At 40.9% G+C, this 20,294-nt stretch overlaps 1 protein-coding gene across 1 annotated transcript in view; it reads left to right on the top strand.

Moving 5' to 3' along the window:
• The window catches only part of SMYD2 (SET and MYND domain containing 2), a 28,299-nt gene extending 9,451 nt beyond the window's left edge, over positions 1-18,848 (top strand). Inside the window, exons 3-12 of the mRNA XM_054399121.1 lie at positions 1,074-1,184; positions 2,772-2,832; positions 5,330-5,454; positions 8,877-8,944; positions 10,034-10,136; positions 12,445-12,555; positions 14,267-14,387; positions 15,143-15,317; positions 16,700-16,808; positions 18,768-18,848. Coding sequence (XP_054255096.1) covers positions 1,074-1,184; positions 2,772-2,832; positions 5,330-5,454; positions 8,877-8,944; positions 10,034-10,136; positions 12,445-12,555; positions 14,267-14,387; positions 15,143-15,317; positions 16,700-16,808; positions 18,768-18,848 — 1,065 coding nt within the window. The remainder of the gene's footprint in view (positions 1-1,073; positions 1,185-2,771; positions 2,833-5,329; positions 5,455-8,876; positions 8,945-10,033; positions 10,137-12,444; positions 12,556-14,266; positions 14,388-15,142; positions 15,318-16,699; positions 16,809-18,767) is intronic.
• Positions 18,849-20,294: the final 1,446 nt, after the last annotated feature.

The raw sequence follows: 20,294 nt of genomic DNA on the forward strand, positions 1-20,294 counted from the left end.
GAACTTTTCTGGAGGCTACAAAAAGTTCTGCAAATGTTCACTTTCAATCAATTATAATTTTGTGGACTTTGGTATGATTACTTTCCTCTGCTATTGTTTTCTACCAGTTTAAGTCTAGTCTGAAAACAAAATTTGGAGCTCACTATAGAGGCAGAACACTCTAGGTCTGTTGTAACACAGTGCTATAAATGTGTGTCTGGGGTAAGATGCAGAAATAAGTAACTGTGCATTGCTCAAATATAGAAATAAAAATACTTCCGTATTTGAATAAAGTAAATTTCAAAAAAGAAATTAGCTGCAGTCTGAGTGCAGTCCATGGCAGTCTCTTTGCCTGTGCAGTGTTGATCTGTGATGCTGTGCTCATCTTGGAAAAATTCTGTTGCTTTGGAGGAAATCTGTAGAGTGCCAGAAGCCAGTGGCATGTGCCATGACTCCAAGTGTTAGTCTGTGTTGAGCTAGGAATATGCTATACATTCTTAACTAAAATGTGTTTGTTTTTATTACTGTGTTTTCACTGCCTAGCTGTATTCTTATTCTACAACATTTATGGAAAAAATCTGAAAATTCTGTTCAGTAGGTCTGATTTTGACCTTACATATACCGATTCTTGCAGCGATTGTGAATCCATTGACTTCAGACACATTACTCCTGATTATACCAGGGTCATCTCATAATGAGGGGCCAAGGTATTAAATGGAAATGAACCCAATAAAGCCCATCAAGCTTAGACCTACTCTGTCCTCATGTGCTTGATCTGAACAATAAGAACTGGTGATTTATAAATCATGTTGTCTGTTTGCTTCTTTGTAATTTAATTTTTTTTTCCCATTGACTAAATGAAGATGTTCTGACCTTAGCTCATCTCTTGTGAATTTGTGTGAAAAAAGCAGGATAGCTGTACCCCTTAAATGTGACTCAAGCTTTTGTTCAGCATTAGTGAGCGTCATCTTATTTTTTTAAAGGAAACACATTTCACTTGACCTCTAGGATCTGGCAGGACTTGCTGCATCCTCTTTTTCATCACTTTATATTCATGGTTTATGTGTTTTTAAAACATTTTTCTCCATTTTCAGAAGGAAGACTGGCCAATGCACAAGCTAGAGTGCTCTGCCATGTGCGCTTTTGGGCAGAGCTGGAATCCCTCAGAAACTGTGAGGCTAACAGCAAGGATCCTTGCTAAACAGGTGAGCAGGAAGCTAGACTTGGGACTTACGTTCCTGCTCTGGGTGCCAGGGAAGTCAGGAAGATGAATATTGACTGACAGTAACTGTCCTTGCAAAGCACATCTGTACAGGCTTCCTTATGTACCAGATGGGTGTTAAACAGAGCACGAGCAGCTGAAGGAACTGGCCATCAGGCCACTGCAGCAGCATCAGGGCAGCTCTAGTTGAGCAGAGGACTTTTGGGGAAAGATAGCAAAAGGCAAGTGAGCTTTTAAGCAGTGTTGGTGTAACTTAGGGTCAAGGTACAATTGAACAGTCTAGGAAAGATTACTGATAGTTTCACAATGTGCTCAGTGGATTGAGCTCATGGTTATGTGTGTGGCTAGCACCAAGGCCACACTGGTGAAGAGAAAGATGAATGAGACTGAGTATATGTGATGAAATTCTGAGGAATGCTCCTGCTGTTACCTGGCTGCAGGCAGTGACATCTTCATGAAGTACTCTTTTCCAGCTGTACCCATGTAGAGTTGCTCAGCATGTAACTCCTAGTACCTTTGTGAGTCAAGAACACCTCTGAGGTATTCAGGTATGAATGTTCACAATTACTGGAGTTAACTGGTGAAAAACTGATTGAGAGAGAAATCTCAGGTCCTTTGTCTTTGGAGACAAAAAGAATATTATTAGTAAAAGATTGCAATGTCAGTCTTCGTTTCAGTGTTCCCTAACTGTAAGGATATTGAGGACAGCACAAGTGCTTGCAGGGAGGGGACAGGATTTGTGAGTTTCAAGGTTATAATGCTGTGTATCTTTGTAGAGCTATAAACCCTCTCTGCAAAAACAAATTCTCTTTGAAGCATATTTGTGTGATTGAGGTCTGCTTATATGGCAAGGGCAACCTGGATACTGTATATAGTGAAATTTTGGTGGCCTGCTGGGAAGGTAGCTGTGTACTTGCTGTGTGTGTAGATGTGTGTGTGAATATATGTGTGTGTGACTTAATTAAAGCCTGGTTTAGTGGTGATCCACAAACAAAATTGAATGTTTAATGACAAAAAGTCATTGGAATAAATTTGTGCTTTTATTGCTTACAGGGAGGGGGGGAGAACTCTACATGTCATATAAAAGCTAAATATGCAAACCATAGTCCCTGAACCTCAGCTGCTGGGCCACCTGCAAAGCCAAATTTAATGGCCAGGATTACAAAGAAGTGGCCTTAGGCCAACAATGGAGCATTGCTTTTGAACTCTGTCAACAGTCAGTTTATTCACTTTCCTCAAAGTGAAGCCTGTCTCCTGCCTGCTCGCTATTGTTAGAAGCTTTCTGGGTGTCTAGAACAAAGCAAGTGACAAGTGTTCGGTTTATGTATATAAATTTGATAGGAGTTAATATTTGGCTGCCTAATTTGGTGTAGAGATAATATTTCTATGGCTTTACTAAGGGCAGTCAATTAAACTCCTTGCTGTTCATCAACTTCTATATATTTCCATACAGTGTGGATTTGGATTTGTAGGAGTTCCCAGCTTATGAATGAGTAGACAAAACTGCAAATTTAAAACATTAAAGTAATATTCTTTTTTTCTTTTTTTCCCCCCTTTCTCTTATTGCTAGAAAACTAACCCTGAAAGAACACAATCAGAGAAGCTGCTTGCTGTAAAAGAGTTTGAATCACGTAAGTAAAAAAGGCTTGCAGGTAAACAGAGGCAGTTATCTATATTCATGATTTGCTTCCCCTTGGTCCCCTTCCATCAAAACCTTCTAGAGTATCCCACTCCTATTGGAGAAAGGGAGTAAACAAAGAGAATTGTTACTCGATTTTTGAAAGTGCAGTGATCTTCTTTTTTTTCTTTTTTTTTTTTTCCAGTTGTTTGTGGGGGCTGTGAAACAAGGGTGAAAACCTAGACAGAATTAATTATGTAGCATATATCCATTTCATGGCTTTTCTGGTACTCTAGTGTCTTTTGAGAATTGTAATGTTGTAAAATTAAAATAGCTGGTATTTGTTACCAGGAGGCATAAAATCAGAGACAGCACAGTTGCTTGATGGTGACAGTGACTAAGGGGCTAATTGCACAACCCTCTGGACTGTGCTTCAGTATCTGTCACTGCCAGTCAAATCTGACATGTTATATATGATTGTGGTGAAATTCCATGTCCTAAATGCTCCAAAATAATCCAAGGAAGGAAATAAGGCAATGGCTTGCTTTTAACTGGAAGGCTGCTGTTTATATCTAGTGAGGCAGAGTTAGAAGTCGAGCAAGTAGGGGACTAGTAACTATCTGGCATAGAGAGTGGTGTTCACTGGACTGTTGTTTCTCTGTTTTGGTATAGTATGAAAGAAGACAATAATTTTGCATATTCACGTTTCACACTCTCATGGCTTCCAAAACTCTCTATAAAATGCTGAATAAATGCAGTCCTTGATAGGACTTCAGGTAGCAGAGTCACCAGGCACAGCAAGATAACAGTCTTGTATCTTGAACAAAAGCTTCTGTCACAGCTCTTGGGACAACTGGGAAAATAAGGGGGGAAATGTCAACATTTGACTTTGCCTAAGGCAAGGATAATTTTTACAGGTAGGTTATTAGGATTAAGATTGAAGTAATTTCTGTGTGTTCTTCTGCATTGCAGGCTGTCTTCAGTAATTTATTAATTTGGGAGCTAGAAGGTTGAATTTTTTTTTGTTTGTTTGGTTTTTTCTGTTGCAATGTCCCCCTTGTACTCTAGGAGCCTTTATTTCTGGTTTAGTAAGAATCCCCGTTCCTTCTGCTTTGTTGACTTTCCTTATCTCTAAGCACACCTTTGCCATGTTCAGCAGCTGCCTTATGTGTTGCAACACCCTGGACCAGAGAGGAAAAAGCACTTGGCTGTTAGCTGGAAGCTCAGAATTCCTTATTTTCTGATTTGTCCTCATCAAATTCTCATCTTTTTGAAATTGCCCCTTTTAATTTTCCTCATTATGTTTTGTGACTCTTGTCATTTACATCTGCTCTTAGATATCATTTCTCACTTTCTTCCACTGTTGTGCAGCCTTTCCTCTTCCTGTGTGTTTTTCTCTCTTCTATTGTTTTGAGTTGAAGAGGGGGAAACTGGTGAGTTGCTGCTTCTCTCAGAGCAGGAGAGAGATGGTGACACTGCCACTGTGAGAGAAAGGATTAGGAAAAGACTTCCCAATACTCTGCTCTAGAGGGGAGAGAAGGGATCAGTGTGTGGTCTGTCTTCTATCTTGCTCTGCAAGGACAAGGCAGGAAAAGATTCAGTGGCCACAGCTTTGGCTAGAACCTGTCATTGGCTTGAGGGTCTCTAAACAAACTCATAAAGGAACACACTCGGCAGCCGTGCCAGGACATTTCCACTGACGTTCCTGCCGTCTCCTGTTACTCTCTGATAATCTGCAGGTTGATGGTCTCCTCCCAGCCCACGGAGACATGCACATTCTCAGGCACTGTTTCTTACCTCCTGAAGCAGGTGCCTGCAGTAGGTCAAGTCAATTGCACTCCTGGGCACCCTCATGTTACCCTCTTCTTGCTGCAGAGGAAACCCCTGGTGACTGCTCCAGCATTGCTGTCAACCTGTGTTGGGTCCCTGTCACACATGGCCACAACTAGTTAGGACTTCAGTGCTGGGAAAGACAAAATCTTTTAAAAGCAGAGACGAGAATCCTCCCTTAGCAGGAGTTCAGGCTGGTATGTACTGCTAAGGATTAGGTCCGTATGAGGAAGTTTCACTATGCAAAGTATGCTTCTTTAAGAGGCGTCACGCCGAGTGTGACTTTATGCCACAGTGTACCAGGTAGCTCACAATATCCCGTTAGGCAGCTGAGGATAGCTACCCACACTTGATAGGCTGGCTGATCTGTTTGCTCGGGTTAACAAATGTACTCTAAATCCTGTAACCCGTCTCCCATTAAAAGGAAATCTGTGTCCGGTTACCTGATAATGTAAAGATGTTAAAATCTGCTTTTTAGTCTTGCTTGTTCTTGTCCCGCACGTGTGGCTTTGGCAGAAGCAGCATTATGTTTGTGAAAGAACAGACACTTGCAGTACTTCCAAGTAGCCGTTTTGTTGAAGGGTTTCTGTTTTAAGTTTGGGCCTGTTCTAACCTAAGCCAGCTGCAGTTCACAGGGGAGTGTTCCTTTTACTGAAATGGAATGTATTCTTTGTCCACAGACCTTGACAAACTAGACAATGAAAAGAGAGAGCTGATTCAGAACGACATTGCTGCTCTTCATCATTTTTACTCAAAGCACTTGGAGTACCCTGACAATGCTGCCCTTGTAGTTCTCTTTGCACAAGTAAGTTGGCTAGAACACAGCCTGCTTAGGTGGATGGTGCTGGAGGAGTTTAGCCTTTGTGAAAGGGGAAACATTTTAACGGTAATGGAAATGGTAGCTCTTTGCTAATCTTAAGGAGAGCTGAGTGTGCTTGATAGAGAGGGTCCTTTTCCTTGAGCACAAGTGGCTGGACATGGCCCATTTCAGTAGGGAAGAGAGACTCTTGTCTGCAGTCTTTTTATGAGGTATTTTGAAGGGGAAAGAGCCAGTATTAGACCCTGTCAAAATTAAGCTTCTTGTGGGCCAAGCATAGCGCGGCTGTTGTTGCACTTACACAGAAGGCTGCTGGTCTGAGATCCTGCAGAGGCAAAATCCTTCATTCAGGCTTCAAACTTGTGGAAATCGTTGTTGGTCAGGTCATCAATGTGTTTGACCTTCACAGGGAGTGATCTTCAGAGAGGTAGAAAGAGCAGCCTGAAACTTTTATCTGGCACATGGCTTTTAAATATAGTCAGGTAGTTTGGTCATATGGAGAGATGAAGGAAAGGCAGGATGTCTTGTTAGATAACTTCTGAAATATCTCATGTATTTTTTTTTTCCTCACCTGCTTTTCATACACAGCTAAATTGAATGGATTGTAGTGGATGGAATAACACATCAGTGGAACATTGAAAGATCCATTTTCTTCTTTTTCCTCCTTGTACTTCAAAATAATTAGTTTTAAAAAAGTTTTAATGTTTTTGTTATGGGGGCAAATGTTAACTGCAGTGATGAAAGATGAAATAGCAATACACAGGTAGAACTGAGCATCTACTAACAAGGAAGACAGTTACTGTTTCCTTAACACAGAGGTACTTTTATTCTGCAGGGAAATGATTCTTCAGCATATTTAGCATCTACTTGTCATCCATTGTGTTATTTCTAATTATAAATTTCCCTTCAATGAAAAGCTTTCTCTATTTTGAAGACTTTACAATTTATATTTGTCAGAGAAATACTTTAAAGTCATTACATCTAGTTTCTTATGGTGTTTCTGAATAGTTTTGTTAGATTGTAACCAGAATTTCCAAAGATTACATTATTTTGGCTGTAATGACTTCACCTCCTGTCTTGGACCAGCTTCAGCCAGGTCATGGTACTTTAGCTAACTCCCAGATCTGATGTTCTACCCAGTCTTCTTTGTAGCTACACGTTAAACTAATCCAGATCATCAGGCAACTGTCTGCCACTTGTGGATGTTGCATTTTTTTGAACTAAAATCTGGATACACCTCAGCAGTGTTTGGCAGGACACAACCTTCTGAGGTTTTAGCCCCAGCATAGATCTTTTTAGAAGAAGGAGAGGCATGGCTGTTTTAACTGTGTTTCCCAATAATTAATTAATCTGACCTAAACCAAATAGTATGGATATGATGTTGTTCCTTTGTCTTGCTTCAACACTTTCTCTAGCCTCATTTTGTCTACTTTGCTCTGTCATTCATCATTCTTTCTCCCTGTGGCTCAGGGCAGTCATTTGGAACTTGGATGTATCTGACACCTTTCTCACTGCTTTTGTGGGCTTTGTCTGGTGGTGTTTCTTACTCAACACAGCTAAGGTGTAATTGGGCCTTTTGAGTGCAGCAAAGATTTTTGTCCAGACTATCCCTGCCTTTCACTGCTCTCTTTCCCATATGTTGGTATTGTTCTACTCACTTTTCTCCCTGTGGAACATTGTTCTCAAGACTGCCCACTCCTCCTTCTCAGTCACACCTTGTAATAGTCTTTTTTTGTCTCAAGTTTCAGTGTCTCATCCTTTCCTTGCATAATTTTGTGCCTCGATTTGGTATTCTATTTTCCATCATTTGGAATGACCTTGAGTTCTAGTTTTTTCACTGTAGTCTGTTTATGCCCTCCACCTTATGTTTTTCAGTCATGCATTCATGTGGTGAAACCAGTGGTATCTCATCCCTTCTAATTCTTCCTCTTGTGTCATTTCTGGTATAGTGCATGCAAGAAGTAGGTTGTCTCTGGCTTAGTGGAGGGGAGTTGATGATAACTCACTAGATATTTTTAAATATTTCCATGTGATTCAGAACCCTCAGGCTGTTCTTCATATCAGCCTTCTTGGCTTTATGACCTTACTTGCTGTTGATGTAATTTCTCCCTTCTATTGTTTTTGTACGCTCATACATCAGCTAGTGCAGTAGTGTGCTCATCTTGAGAGACAAGAGAGCCTTTGGATGCTACCTTGCTAAAATAGCAGGATAAAGGTCAAGGAAAGTTACTGGTGAGTGAATCAGAGAAACAGGCAACTTTCGTTAGTTGTGAACTCATCCTGAACTGTTCATACCTGAGGAGTGGCTTTGGGAATTACTTGTGTACTTCAAAAATCCGGTCCTAGATGTGTTCCAGCTTGTGGGGCATATCATTATTGGTAGTTTTGTTGACAACTCTTAACCTTCCAGAATATATACACTGTACTTAATTGTCTGTTCCTGTGTCCATTGTAGCTTCAGCTGGGCTTGGCCACATTGATAGTAGTTGTTTTAGTGCTTTACTGGCATTGATGATTGTAAGGAGATGGTTGGTATTTGTGGAGAGGGTTCTCTTTGTGTTGCAATGTGTGTGACTCACATTGAAAGTGGAATGAAGTACTTGATAGACTTTAAGTGACCAAAATACACCTCACATAAACCACATGACAAAATGCTGAAACTCCTCTAAGATTCTCTTAACTTTAGTGAGACTAAAAGGAGAAAGTTTTAAAACCTGCTTGAACAAGTAAGAACAAGCTCTTTTGATCGTGAGTCTGTTTAAATTAGTAATACTCTTCCTCTTATACTCTCTTCTTTTTCTGTCCCCCCCTATTCTGCCTTTTATTAAGTTCAAGTCTTTATCACTGCCTTTGTTGTTCTTTGTGTGCTTTAGCTGTAGGTGGTATATTTAGCCCTTGATGACAGATACCATTGTGTGGCAGGTCTCCATAATACATGCTCCATCAAGGCTCTCTACTGCCTCAGCCCAAATGAATTTGCTGCTCTTCATCCCTATGTTGCTCCTCTGTCCATCGGCCCTTTACTTGTCATGGCCAGATGAAGTGTCTAAGCCCTGTCAGTGGCTTTGTTTCATGTTTGCAATGGTCTTGCTTTGTCTGACATTTTCTAGTGCTCTTTGCAAGCCCCATTTCCCTTGGTTTGCCTTCCAAGGAGCAATCCACTGGATGTTGTGTCCTGAGCAAGTGCAGGCGTTGGACTGTCAGTTCTTTAGTGTCCTGCACAGCACTTTGGGATAGAGGCTTTTTCCTCACTTCACTTTTTTGACCTGTAGCTCCCTGTTAGTATGGGAGAGGTGTGGAAAGAAAATTCTAAGCAAATTACTGTAGTTGACTTAGAATGTGATGTATGGGTGTAGAGTACTAAACCAGCCAGACTCTGATTTAATCTCTTTTTTTTTTTTTTTTCTTAGGTTAACTGTAATGGCTTCACAATTGAAGATGAAGAGCTCTCTCACTTGGGATCAGCCATATTTCCTGAGTAGGCTGATTTTAGTGGTTTTAAAAATAAAGTTGACTTACTCGAAAACAAAGGTTCTCGCACATGTAGGGAAGTAGATTTCTACTGAAAGAAATTCAGTTAAACAATTTGTCTTGTTTTAAGTATCTCAATCAGCTAATAATATATGGCCAATGATTTGCATCAGTTTTTCTTTAAAATCAGGTACTTTTGGTAAAACTGCACTTGTAATTTGTCTTGAACCCTAGATTGTGAACTGTATGCAAATTGGTAGGGAACACTTGGCTGGCAGGTTCTGAACAATGACATCATGTAATGATCAAAGTGAAGTGAAGAGGATTGCAAGTGACGTGCTCTATTTACCATTTTCTGTCTTGACTGAGTATAATCCTTCACCTGTTGTTCCTTTCTATCTTTGTTTCTGGGCAATCAGTAAATCTCTTTCATAACTTTTTTCAGTCTCCTCAGATGTTTTAAAAACTGCAGTGCTTTGTGTTCTTCTGACAGCAGAAAAAACATGTACAAGCATCTTAGCTTTAGAAACAAACTTCAAGGTGTTACATGTTTAACTGCAGTTTGTGGGTCGGGGAGCACAGCTCTCTTTCAAGGCTGAGGAACGTTTCTTCCATTTTCAAGTTTGGCCTTCCTGCTTAATGTTGTAGCAAAGGAGAATATTTTCTGCCCCTGTTCTTTGCAGACCCTGTTCTCAAAGTTATAACACTGTCTGCTTAGGTTCATTTCCTTGTGAGACGTAAATCACTGGCAGCTCGTCTGTGTCAGAGTAATCTGAAACTTAACAGATGCCCAGCCAAAGCAGGACCTGATTTTGCCAAGTGTTGCATACAGGCAGTAGTAGATAGTCCTTGCTTCACAGTTCTCCTTCCTCAGGTTTCTTTTCCTTTCTTCTCTTAAGGAAAGTAGTCTGTCTATCATAGGTACCTAAATAGGATATTGATAGTTAACCTTCATGTTAAGCTTCAGAATAAAAACCGTTTACAGAGAGAGGCTGCATTGATTTTTTTTTTTTCAGACTTGTTTTGTGAAATGGTGTTTTTGCCTGTTGTTTTTGGTAGTGGTGGAGGAAAAAGATTTATTCTTTTACTTTTATAGTGTTGCATTGATGAACCATAGCTGTTGCCCAAATGTGATTGTAACTTACAAGGGGACATTGGCTGAGGTCAGAGCTGTTAAAGAGATTGAGCCTGGAGAAGAGGTAAATGCGCTGTGTTTTAATGTACTCCTTATGCATGCATACTAAAAGTAGGGTTCATTCTGCTTTTTAGGAATCATTTCAAATAGATGACAATTTAATAAAATGTGGAGGAAGGATCTCTTGTTTCTCAGATGAGTGTAAGATGTTGTTTTGCAAAAGTTTGGGTGGCTCTGGAGGACTGAAGTGATTCTCAGAGTCAGTATCCTAATTTTTGCACCTGCAGCAGTTGCTGTGTATCTGCCACCCTCTGTCTCAGTTTATCCATCTGTAGAATGAGGCTGAGTTACTGATGTTTGGCCGATAATTTAAAATTCCAAGAGTAAAGGAAATTATTACTGCCATAATAGTTCCCAGTATAAAAGTAATGTATTGAAATTTTAGCCAGAATAAACAAGGTAAATGGGTACAATCCTCTGATTTCTGTTTGGACAGAGCATCCACAAAACACGGGGCTCAGTCATAGCACCTCAGCAGCATTTGCTGGGAAGTCACAGAAGAACAGGAGAGTGTTTTTAAATGGAGTGAAGCTGAACAATGATAGATAAAATTCTGTGAGATTAAGTAAGGCTCTGTGTTTACTTTGAAACCTTTTCAGTCAAGTAATGAAGTTGGCAGGAGGTCTTCAGCAGCAGAGCTTTTTTTTGCTTTTAAAAAAGAAAAAAGTTGTTAAGCAGAGTTGATGTTCAAACATCTGCAGGGGACGAAGAAACAGAGAATTCTCTCTGAGGATGGAGCTTGCATTGAGTTTCAAAGGCTTACTAATGTTAATTTAGTAGGCAAAGTTAATGCTGATCAAAAGAAGTTAAGATTATTTTTGGTAACTTCTACTGCTTTCTGAAGTATGTGATGCCAGTTTTGAAGGGGAGAGAGGTTATTTTTGTGGATTATAGCTGTTCACCATTGTGAACAAAGCAAATTTAGTTGCTGAAGCCAAAGGTGAATGACTCAGGTGAGCGACATCTTTTTATGCCATTTACTAACCATGATTTGTCTGTGATGTTGGCAGTCACTGCAAATGCATTGTGGTAATGGACAAGGACTGATCCTGGTTTCGGAATTTTACTGTGGAATCCTGGACATTTTCAGCATGTTGGGGGAGGGCTTACTGTGAGAGGTAGAGATATGGATTGTTTACCTTGCTTGGCATCTTTTGACTAAGTTTGTCTTCAAAGCTGCATCACTTCGCCAGGATCTCATGGCTTTAGTGCATTTGCTTTTCTAACACTTAAGAATTTTACAAATGGGAGCTGGTGGTTTTGCCTGGATTCTGTGGTCTTACGGCCTGTGTCTCCATCTTCAGGTTCAGTGTAGCCATTGCATCACAACATCGGTAAAATTTCTGCTGTAAATGTGGTTCCTGCATTTTGCATGCTTTTAAAATAGGGGAGGAGTGTGAATGGAAGTGTGAGATCGCACAGTGAGAAGAAGAACATGTCCTGGATGGAATTACATGCACACTGTACTTTAAAGAAGAAAGAAACTTTTAAACATAGATTGAGCAACATGTATCAAATACCTATAAATGAAGAGAGGACTAAAGCTGTTCCTTGGTCTGTAAAGTGATCAACTGCACTATGCTTATGACATTGTTTCTTGGGGGACATTTAATTTTAAAAACAGATCATGAAATCTAGTTGCCGGGGTTCCTTTCTGAAGACCACTGAAGTAAAGGAAAACTTAAAAAGTGTGTATGTGAAAGGCCTTTAAAATATTCAAAAGCAGGTTTTCTTTGCTTTAAAACATTGCTACTAAAGTAAATCTGAAATTCATTCTCCTACAACTGGAGCACTGGGCCTGTCTTCAAACATCCAGAAGTCTTGTCCTAAGTTTCTGAAGCTACAAGTGACTCCTGTTGCTCCAATTTTGGTAGGTTTTCAGAAAGAATTGGAGATTTCCAACCTCCCAAAAAATACCAGGCCACTGTAATTTATGGTAGTCTGGATATGTGAAATCATTGTTCTACTTCTGAAAAGTAGCTCTCTCTTTGTAGTCTGACATTTATGCTGTGACAGTTTCTTTATCCGCACCTGAATCTTGCTGTCATAGGTTCAAGCCAGGGTAATATTTGAGGGAGATTCCGTAAGGAATAGGAGAGGAAACACTTCTCTGTCAGATTGCATTCAGAAATGTCAACTGCTGATGCTGCTGAGAGACTTGCAATGTGAGGGAACAGGCAGGTTATGTGGCGGCAGGGATCCACAACTTGCATGCAGACGTAGTCATCATACTACATATATCAAAACTAATAGTAATAAATGCATGTAGTTACACTGCTTTTCACTGACTGCTCTGGGTTTGTGCCATATAGGTTTTTACCAGCTATATTGACCTGTTGTATCCCTCTGAAGACAGAAATGAACGGTTAAGAGACTCATACTTCTTTAGCTGTGATTGCAGAGAGTGCATCACGAAAGATAAGGTAATAAAACTGGTGTGAAATATGCTTCTGACTGTCAAGGCATCTACATAGGTTCTTAGATGTACCTGGTTTAATTACTTTTTGGAAAGTAGGATAATGGGGGAGGGGAGAGGAGGGGGGTTGGGTTTGTTTTTCAGTCTAGAAGCGTTTCTGATACTCATTCTTTCCACTGTAATCATGACTCATCAGGAAATTTCCTGGTAGAGGCCTAGATCAACTTGAGCTACAAAGCAAAGATGAAAACTTTGTTAAAAGTAGGTAATTATACTGTGTCTACGTTACCTGGCCAAAAGAATTTAGTTCAGCACTCAATAGTTTTTTTGTAACTGCATGTTTTCTACCAGTTCCCAGTGAGTCTTGCTTGGGGCATTTCTGGGGTCTGGATCTGGGATAGAGTCATGCTGCAGTTCACAGTTTGGGCATCTCAGTCAATTCTTGGTGATGTTGTATAATATTACTGGATGATTTGGAGACCTAGCAGAATCTGTGGAACTGGCTTTCCTTCAATGTTGCTAGATCAGTCTTCTTCCAGACGGGATGGTCCTAGGTCACAGCCACTTGCGATGTGCAGGCCAGATTTGTGTTCATTAGACATCACCTGGTGCCTTTCAAAGGACAAAAGCAGACATCCAGACAGTATTCCTTAAAACAAGATGTTATTTTGAAGAAAAGGGCTTTGAAGGGCAAGGGAAAAAGTTACCCAAAGAGATGCTGAAACAATTGTGTCTCTGTAATTATTTGGACCTCCTTCACTGGAGAACCCAGGAGAACTGAGCTTTGTGTGATTCATGTCACTCCAGCCAAGATCAGTGCCAGGTCATTTCCCCTTCCCTCCACCTATTTTCACAAAGTTGTCATTTTAGCAGTTGCTTCCCAAACTGACTAAACAACCATCTCTACCTCTAAATGGGGTCATCTTTTGTAACTTCTTTCCAAATCGTACCAAATGTTCTGACTGGAGGCCATTCTTCTGATACTGTAGTTGTATTTTGCCCTACAGTTACTTTGATAATTTTGCCATTAAGTTTAACAAAGTCAGGATTTCATCTGTGATTTTCAGCAGCACACTGCCTGTCACTCAGCCTCCTTCAGCTCTGGAAAAGAGTGCCCTGTAGCCCTCCAAGTTGACTGATGAAATAATAAATGAAAAAGAAATCTGGCAACAATGTGAGACTTAAACAGGAGAAGATTGTCTCCAGATTGCAGCGGACTCTTCACGAAGCAGTAAGATAGAAAGATAAAGAGTAATGGAGCTGTCCAGAAATAATAAAATATATGGTTTCTTTGTAGATACAAAGGATTCTTTTCTGTATTTAATATCTCTCTTAATATTTTCTACTGAGCTATCATTTGGTGGTAGGTCTATGGTATTTGAGCTTTTTCTGGCCTTAAAACTAAATTTGTTTTAATCTCTGATCTCTCGGAAGCAGTGAAATTTCACAATCGGAAAGCTCTTGGGCCTTTCAAAAGAAAGGGACTTCATGGAAGTAGAGGATGGCAGATGAACTGGAAGGCACAGAGGATTCTAGGATTCTCAGCCAAGGCTTTAGAGAAAAATGGCAGGTGCACATTGTACCTTTGTTTTTAGCTTTTTTGAAGAGCTTAAGTTCCCTTCCGTGTCCTTTTATTGGAGTTAATTCTGTGTGGCAGGTGCACTTTTATTTGTAGGGCTTGGAACCTGCATTTCTAACATCCATTGTGTTTCTTTCAGGATAAAGAGAAACTGGAAATCCGCAAGCTGAATGTCCCCCCATCAGCAGAGACAGTTTGGGACATGATCAAATATGCCAGAAATGTCATTGAGGAATTCAGGCGAGCCAAGCACTACAAATATATCCTTTGTCTCACCCCGACTCCACTGGCTTGGTGTGTGACCTAAAAATCCTACCTGCTGGATTGCTTCAGAAATAGCTGCAGGAGAAGTACTATGACCATTTGAAGTTAAACTTACTTCAGTACTCATTGTTTCTGAAGAGTTGGCCCTGGAAACAAGAGTTTAACGTTGCAGGTGATGTTGATTTGTGAGACCCTGTGTGGCTCTCAGAGTGCAGCAGGCACAGGATTGTCTGCTCAGCTCAGAGACTGGCACATGCATAGGTGTGTGCTTGTATTAGTCTGCTGCAGTATTGCTCTGTTTTGAGAGGCTGCACATGAGGCTGCAGCTATGGCAGATAGTCATGAGCCCACCTGTCGTTAACAGTGATGTGATGCAGACAAAGATGCAGGATTCATTGGGCCAAACACAGACCAGGCTACCTTGTGCCTGATTCAGTACCCACTGCATGGGGAACTGCACTGTCCCATGCTGGTGCAGTAGTGATTCAGAAAAGCCACTTTTTTTTTTTTGGTTACTTTTTAAGTCTGAAAACTAGTTTTGTAGAGTATCTGAGTAGGAGGGGAAATAGAATCATGAGCAAAATACCTCCCAGATAGAATATTTCTCAGAGGAGCTCTGGGCTTGTAGCATAGATGCTTTGATGCCTTTTGAGAGAAAGAGGACTTAGCAGAATCCTATTTTCCTTTGGCATTACCAGGTAGATTTTTGATCAAAGACCATCTATTTGTTTATTCCTTGACTACTTCATACCTCCTAGTGAATTATTGGAGATCTGTGAACTCAGCCTGGAGAAGATGGGTGCATTGTTTGAAGACAGTAATGTTTATATGTTACATATGATGTACCAGGCCATGGGTGTCTGTCTCTATGTGCAGGACTGGGAAGGTGCACTGCGTTATGGGCAAAAAATTATCAGACCATACAGGTAAATATAAGACTCTCTTTTTTTTTTTTTTTTTTTTTTTAGTGCTCTAGTTCAGTAATCTGAATCATTAAGACAAGTTTGGACAGAAAGCACTTCTCTCAGTACATATTGTATAAACATGCTACCCATGACATCACTGCTTGGAAAGGAATGTTTAAATGCTGGGATGGATTTCGTTACTGCCAAAATGTCGCCTACAATACATTAGCAGAGGGTGACAGCCATGTTTGAGTTCTCAAGCTTGTACCATCTTAGGGACTGTGCTACTTCTGCTTAGGGTTTTTAATATCCTAATAACTTTACTATACCAGAGCTTGCAATTTCATCTGCAGTCAGTATTTTTATTAGGCAATAGAGGCAGAGCCTGCTGTTGCTGTCCCCTCCTCGTTCTCTCTGCAACTATCACAGTGGTCACAATTGCAGGAAAGCAGAAGCTTGTCCCAGGGCCAGGGATGAGCAGCAGAGGGAGCTGGGGCTGAGGTCAGCTCCTGCACTAAGAGGCTCTGGGTGCCCTGGTGTCTGTGATTTCCACTGCCCTACAGCTGGAGGCCTGGGCCAAATGCACAGGCTGAAGCCCCACATGGGGCAGGGCAGCACACAGCCTCTGCAAGGAAAAAATTAATATTCTCTCTGATAAGTTTTTCTGTGTTTTTGCAGTAATGATCTTGTTCCCTAGAGCCAGTTAAATGCTGTATCTGATCTTGCCATGAATCTCCCAAGCAGATTCTCATCTTGAGACAGGACTGTCTTGCCAACTGTTGGGAATACAAGTAAAGCTCTCCCTGTGGAACAGATGCCAGCATAAAGTCACAGATCACTTGGCAGAGAGCAGTGATACAAAGAAAGAGCCAACATTCCCCCCGCCCAGGGGCTTAGTGCTGTTTATCTTTCCTGGGACTTGCCCAGCTCCTCTGGCTCTGAGCCTGGCATTCCAGGTCAACTCTGCTGAACCAGGTTTTGCTAGCTCAGCGTGTGTGCATACAGAAGGACCTGTGTGCTGTACGTGCTGCTGAGGGCCCTGGGCTTCCCAGTAAAGACCAGCTACTGTGGAACAGACAGAGTTCCTTCTGCAAGAGTAGGGTGGCTCCAAAATTCAGAACAATGCAGTATCTTGCTGTAGCTGGCTAGATTAAAACCAGTGACAGAAAGTCTTTTCCATCTGACAGCTGTTCAGAGGCATATGGTAGTTTCAGTTCAATTCCCAATTGACAGGCCTCCCCATCCCAGACACAGTTGGCACTGGCTCTTGGCAGTCATGGCAGAGGGGACGAGTGGTGAATGGGTAGGGGGGCAACGAGAGGCAGCTTCTTACCCCCTGAGAGAAGGCTGGGAGCTATGAAACTGCCAGGTTTGATAAAGCTGCATTTCTTTCTCTCTTGCAGTAAACATTATCCCTCCTACTCACTGAATGTTGCCTCCATGTGGCTGAAGTTAGGGAGACTGTATATGACGCTGGAGAACAGAACTGCTGGAGTTAAAGCCCTGAAGAGGGTATTTATTTCCTGGTTTCTTCATTAAAAATACCAGTTCAGGCATGGGACCATTGAAACACTATGTGCTTCTCTGTCAGTGAGCCTAGCTTGGTAGGAAATGCACCATGTGTTAATGTATTTGGTTACTGGATTTTTGGCTCAGCTTTGACTTTTGCAAAGACGCAGCAGCACAGGTCTGTTCTCATGTATGGAGGGGTCTTACCTTTCCACACTGGACTTTGCTGCAGCAGCAGAACAAGCGTGATACTTAAATTGTGATATGTTCTTCACTGGGATAGAGCTGTATTAGTGTAAATTAAGCAAAACTCCATGAATGAAGCTTCTCCTCACTTGGTAGGTAAGGATAGAAAAAATGCTTGGCTCTTAGAAAACGCACATAGTGCTTGATTGAAGTCGGTGATTTTGATATCCAAGTTAAACTAGGCATGCTTTTGGTGGTTATTTGTTCTGGAACCAATTGATTTTTAAATAGCTGAAGGGAATTCAGTGCATCTGGTAATGCTGAAATTGGCAAATTGAGCATTTGGTTTCACATTTTTCTTCACCGTTTTCACTAGTACATTTCTTGGGTTTTTTGGTTTTTTGTTTTGTTTTTTTTTTTTTTTTATTCTATTTTTTAATTAGTCTGTACCGTGTTTCCTGACTTTCTTCCCCTATTGTTGGACAGAATTTTATTTTAGTTTCTTATGCATCAGTGACTACTCTAGAACGTAATGACCTGGTGTAGATTAGCATGATTTTTTTTTTTGTTTTAGATGCTGCTAAGTTTACAGCCAGCAATAACAGAGCCATCCAGCCATGGAAAAAGAGACTACAAGAATATATGCTCTAAAATTTAACTGCTACATAGTTTAAAATTAGCATAGGTTTTCCTTCACTATGGTGTTAAAGCTTTGACAAAAACTGGGATTTGTGCCATTAGGAACATGGGATAGGGGGGTTGGGAACTGTAGGTAGGTGTGTTGGCATAGTTAGCTTCCTAACACAAACATTTTGTAATGACTCACTTCCAAAAGCTGCCTACAGGAACTGCCCAAAGTTATCCCAGCCCCTGCTGTTTGGGATTTAGTGCAAAAACAAAGCCATTGTTCGCTGTCAGTTTGCAAGCAGCTTGTCTAGAAGTCCATCCTTTCTTCTTGTGGGCAGGAGGGAGAATGGATTCATTTCTCACCACTGCTGAGGTAGAACTAAACGTTCGTGTTGTACTCACTTAAAATCATAATTCCATAAAAGCTTCCCAAGGAAAAAAATTGCTAAATATTCTGAGGGCTAGGACGCTGTAGTTGCTCACCTTATCACTCTGGTCTTCAAATATTCTCAAGCTTATCCTTTTATTATGTCTGTTTGCTCTCCTTTTCTTGCAGTGTGGATAGTGCAGGAAAGCAGAAGTCTCTTAGAACCAGAACAAGCGATTGGTGAAACCACAGGTAGTTGGGCACAGCAGCATGTTTGAATCTGACAGGGCCTCCCTTTTGCCTCAGTGGTTACCTGAGCAGTTGCTTCCTTTGTAAAAGCCCCTGGAGCCAGAGGAAGGTTTACAGGATCAAGTCTGAAATGCATTAACATAATTTCTGCAATAGGTCTGCTTCAGTCCGATGGCCAAAGGATAAATTGGTAGGAATAGAGCTCTGTCTGATACTGGTTAAGTCCTCTGCCAGAACATTACCCACCCCACTTAAGAGTTTTCTGTCCTGGAGCTGGTTGCATTCAAAGTAGTTTTGTCAGGAATATAATTTTGAAAGGTGCTTTGGGATCCTTTAAGATGAAAGATTCATTCTCTGAATGTAAAACCTTTATTACTTAGTTTTGAATTTCATTTTATTTCCTACTGGGTTTATGACTACAAGGGGACAAAAAGTAGCTAGAGGTGTCAGACTGCTTCAAACCTCTAAAGAGAGTATTTATAGCCTGGTGTTATATATGAATCAATTGTGTGAATATTTTTTTCTTTTCATAGGCAATTGCTATCATGGAAGTAGCACACGGGAAAGATCATCCATACATTTCAGAGATCAAAAAGGAATTAGAGGACCACTGAGCCTTTGAATCTATGCAATCCTTCAAACCTTTATTTAAAAAGCCTTGTTATGGAAACCTTCAGGAGCGCTTTGAAAAGCGGTAGAGTATGAACACAGTTCTGTCCTATAATTGGAATGACAAACACGCTTAGGCCTTGCAAAATGTCCCTAGCTTCCACACATCTTTTTTTTTTTTTTTTTTTGTCTTTTTAAGGAAGCATCCATGGTTTCTTAAAGGTTATGCCTTTTGACAGCTCATGTGCAGAAATGGCCATTTTTTTCTTTATGGATTTTAACATGTATCTTATTTGTGCAAAGTAAAAATAAAGTGGTACACATACATTGGTGCAATAGTTTTGTGGTGTCTGCCCTCACCTATGTAATTCAATTTAATTTGAGAAATCAGCAAAAGCTGTACTTTGTCTTGTGTTTTAGTATGCAATTCCTCTTTTGACAAGTCGTTTTTGTTTGCAGTCACTTAAGAGAAAGGGGAAATGAAGGTGATAAATTCTGCACATTGTGCACCACCACCGCTGTTCCCCCAGCCAGTTCATCTGCAGGCCCACCACTGCTCTTGGCAGGTGGGAATTCATCACTCTGAGGACCTGGAGCTCAGCATGTCTTGTTCAGAGAACGCTGACACCTACTTCAGGCTCAAAGGTTTGCATAAGGCATGAATTGTGCAGCTTCTGGCTCTTTAACCCCCTTCACAAATTAGAGTGGATTTGTTGCAGAGGAGAGCTACCTTTGCCTCCAGTGGATTAAAACTGTTCTATTAATACATTAGCAATTACTTTTAACAGAGGAATTCGAGCATTTTCTGAGGAAGGAATACAGGACTTGGTTTTGTCCATATTCAAGATGGAGAATGTTTTTTTTTCCTCCATTTAGATCAATGGCAGGAGACTGCTTTTTAGGAGAGGGGAGGAAGAAGAGGGTGAGTGTGGCTATGCACTTCCAGCACAGAAGCTGAAATACGTTGCACAGTAAAACTACATGGCCACTCCTTACAGTTTGCATAGCCTACAAAGCACAGTGGGACAGACAACACATCACCATTAAAAACTTCACTTTTCTTTCTGTAAGTACTGCTCAGAAAGTAAAACTGCCAGAGAACAAGAGTTTGTCAGCTCATTTTGCTGAAAGCTTTCATTGCTCTCGAGGCAGCTGGAGTACATAAAACTGCACCAGATCCTGTGCTGCCAGAAAACCAAGACCACTTAACTACAGCCAAGCCTAGGAAGAGGGCACCAAATGACTATTTTTTTCTAACTTTATCTCATCAAATAAACACTTGTCCAGGGAAAAGGTACCTTCATTTCAGAAGGTTTAACTAGTGCCCAGGTGATACTTCACAACACTAAAGAATCAGGTTAGCTTACCCTGAGTACCAGTAGGAGTCTTGCCCCTGTGAAACTTGGCTTTATTTACAGCAGGTTATTCAAAGCTCACTGTGGCCCTGGCTG

The sequence above is a fragment of the Indicator indicator genome, chromosome 2 (genome assembly GCF_027791375.1).
Source record: "Indicator indicator isolate 239-I01 chromosome 2, UM_Iind_1.1, whole genome shotgun sequence".
NCBI classification, from domain to species: domain Eukaryota; kingdom Metazoa; phylum Chordata; class Aves; order Piciformes; family Indicatoridae; genus Indicator; species Indicator indicator.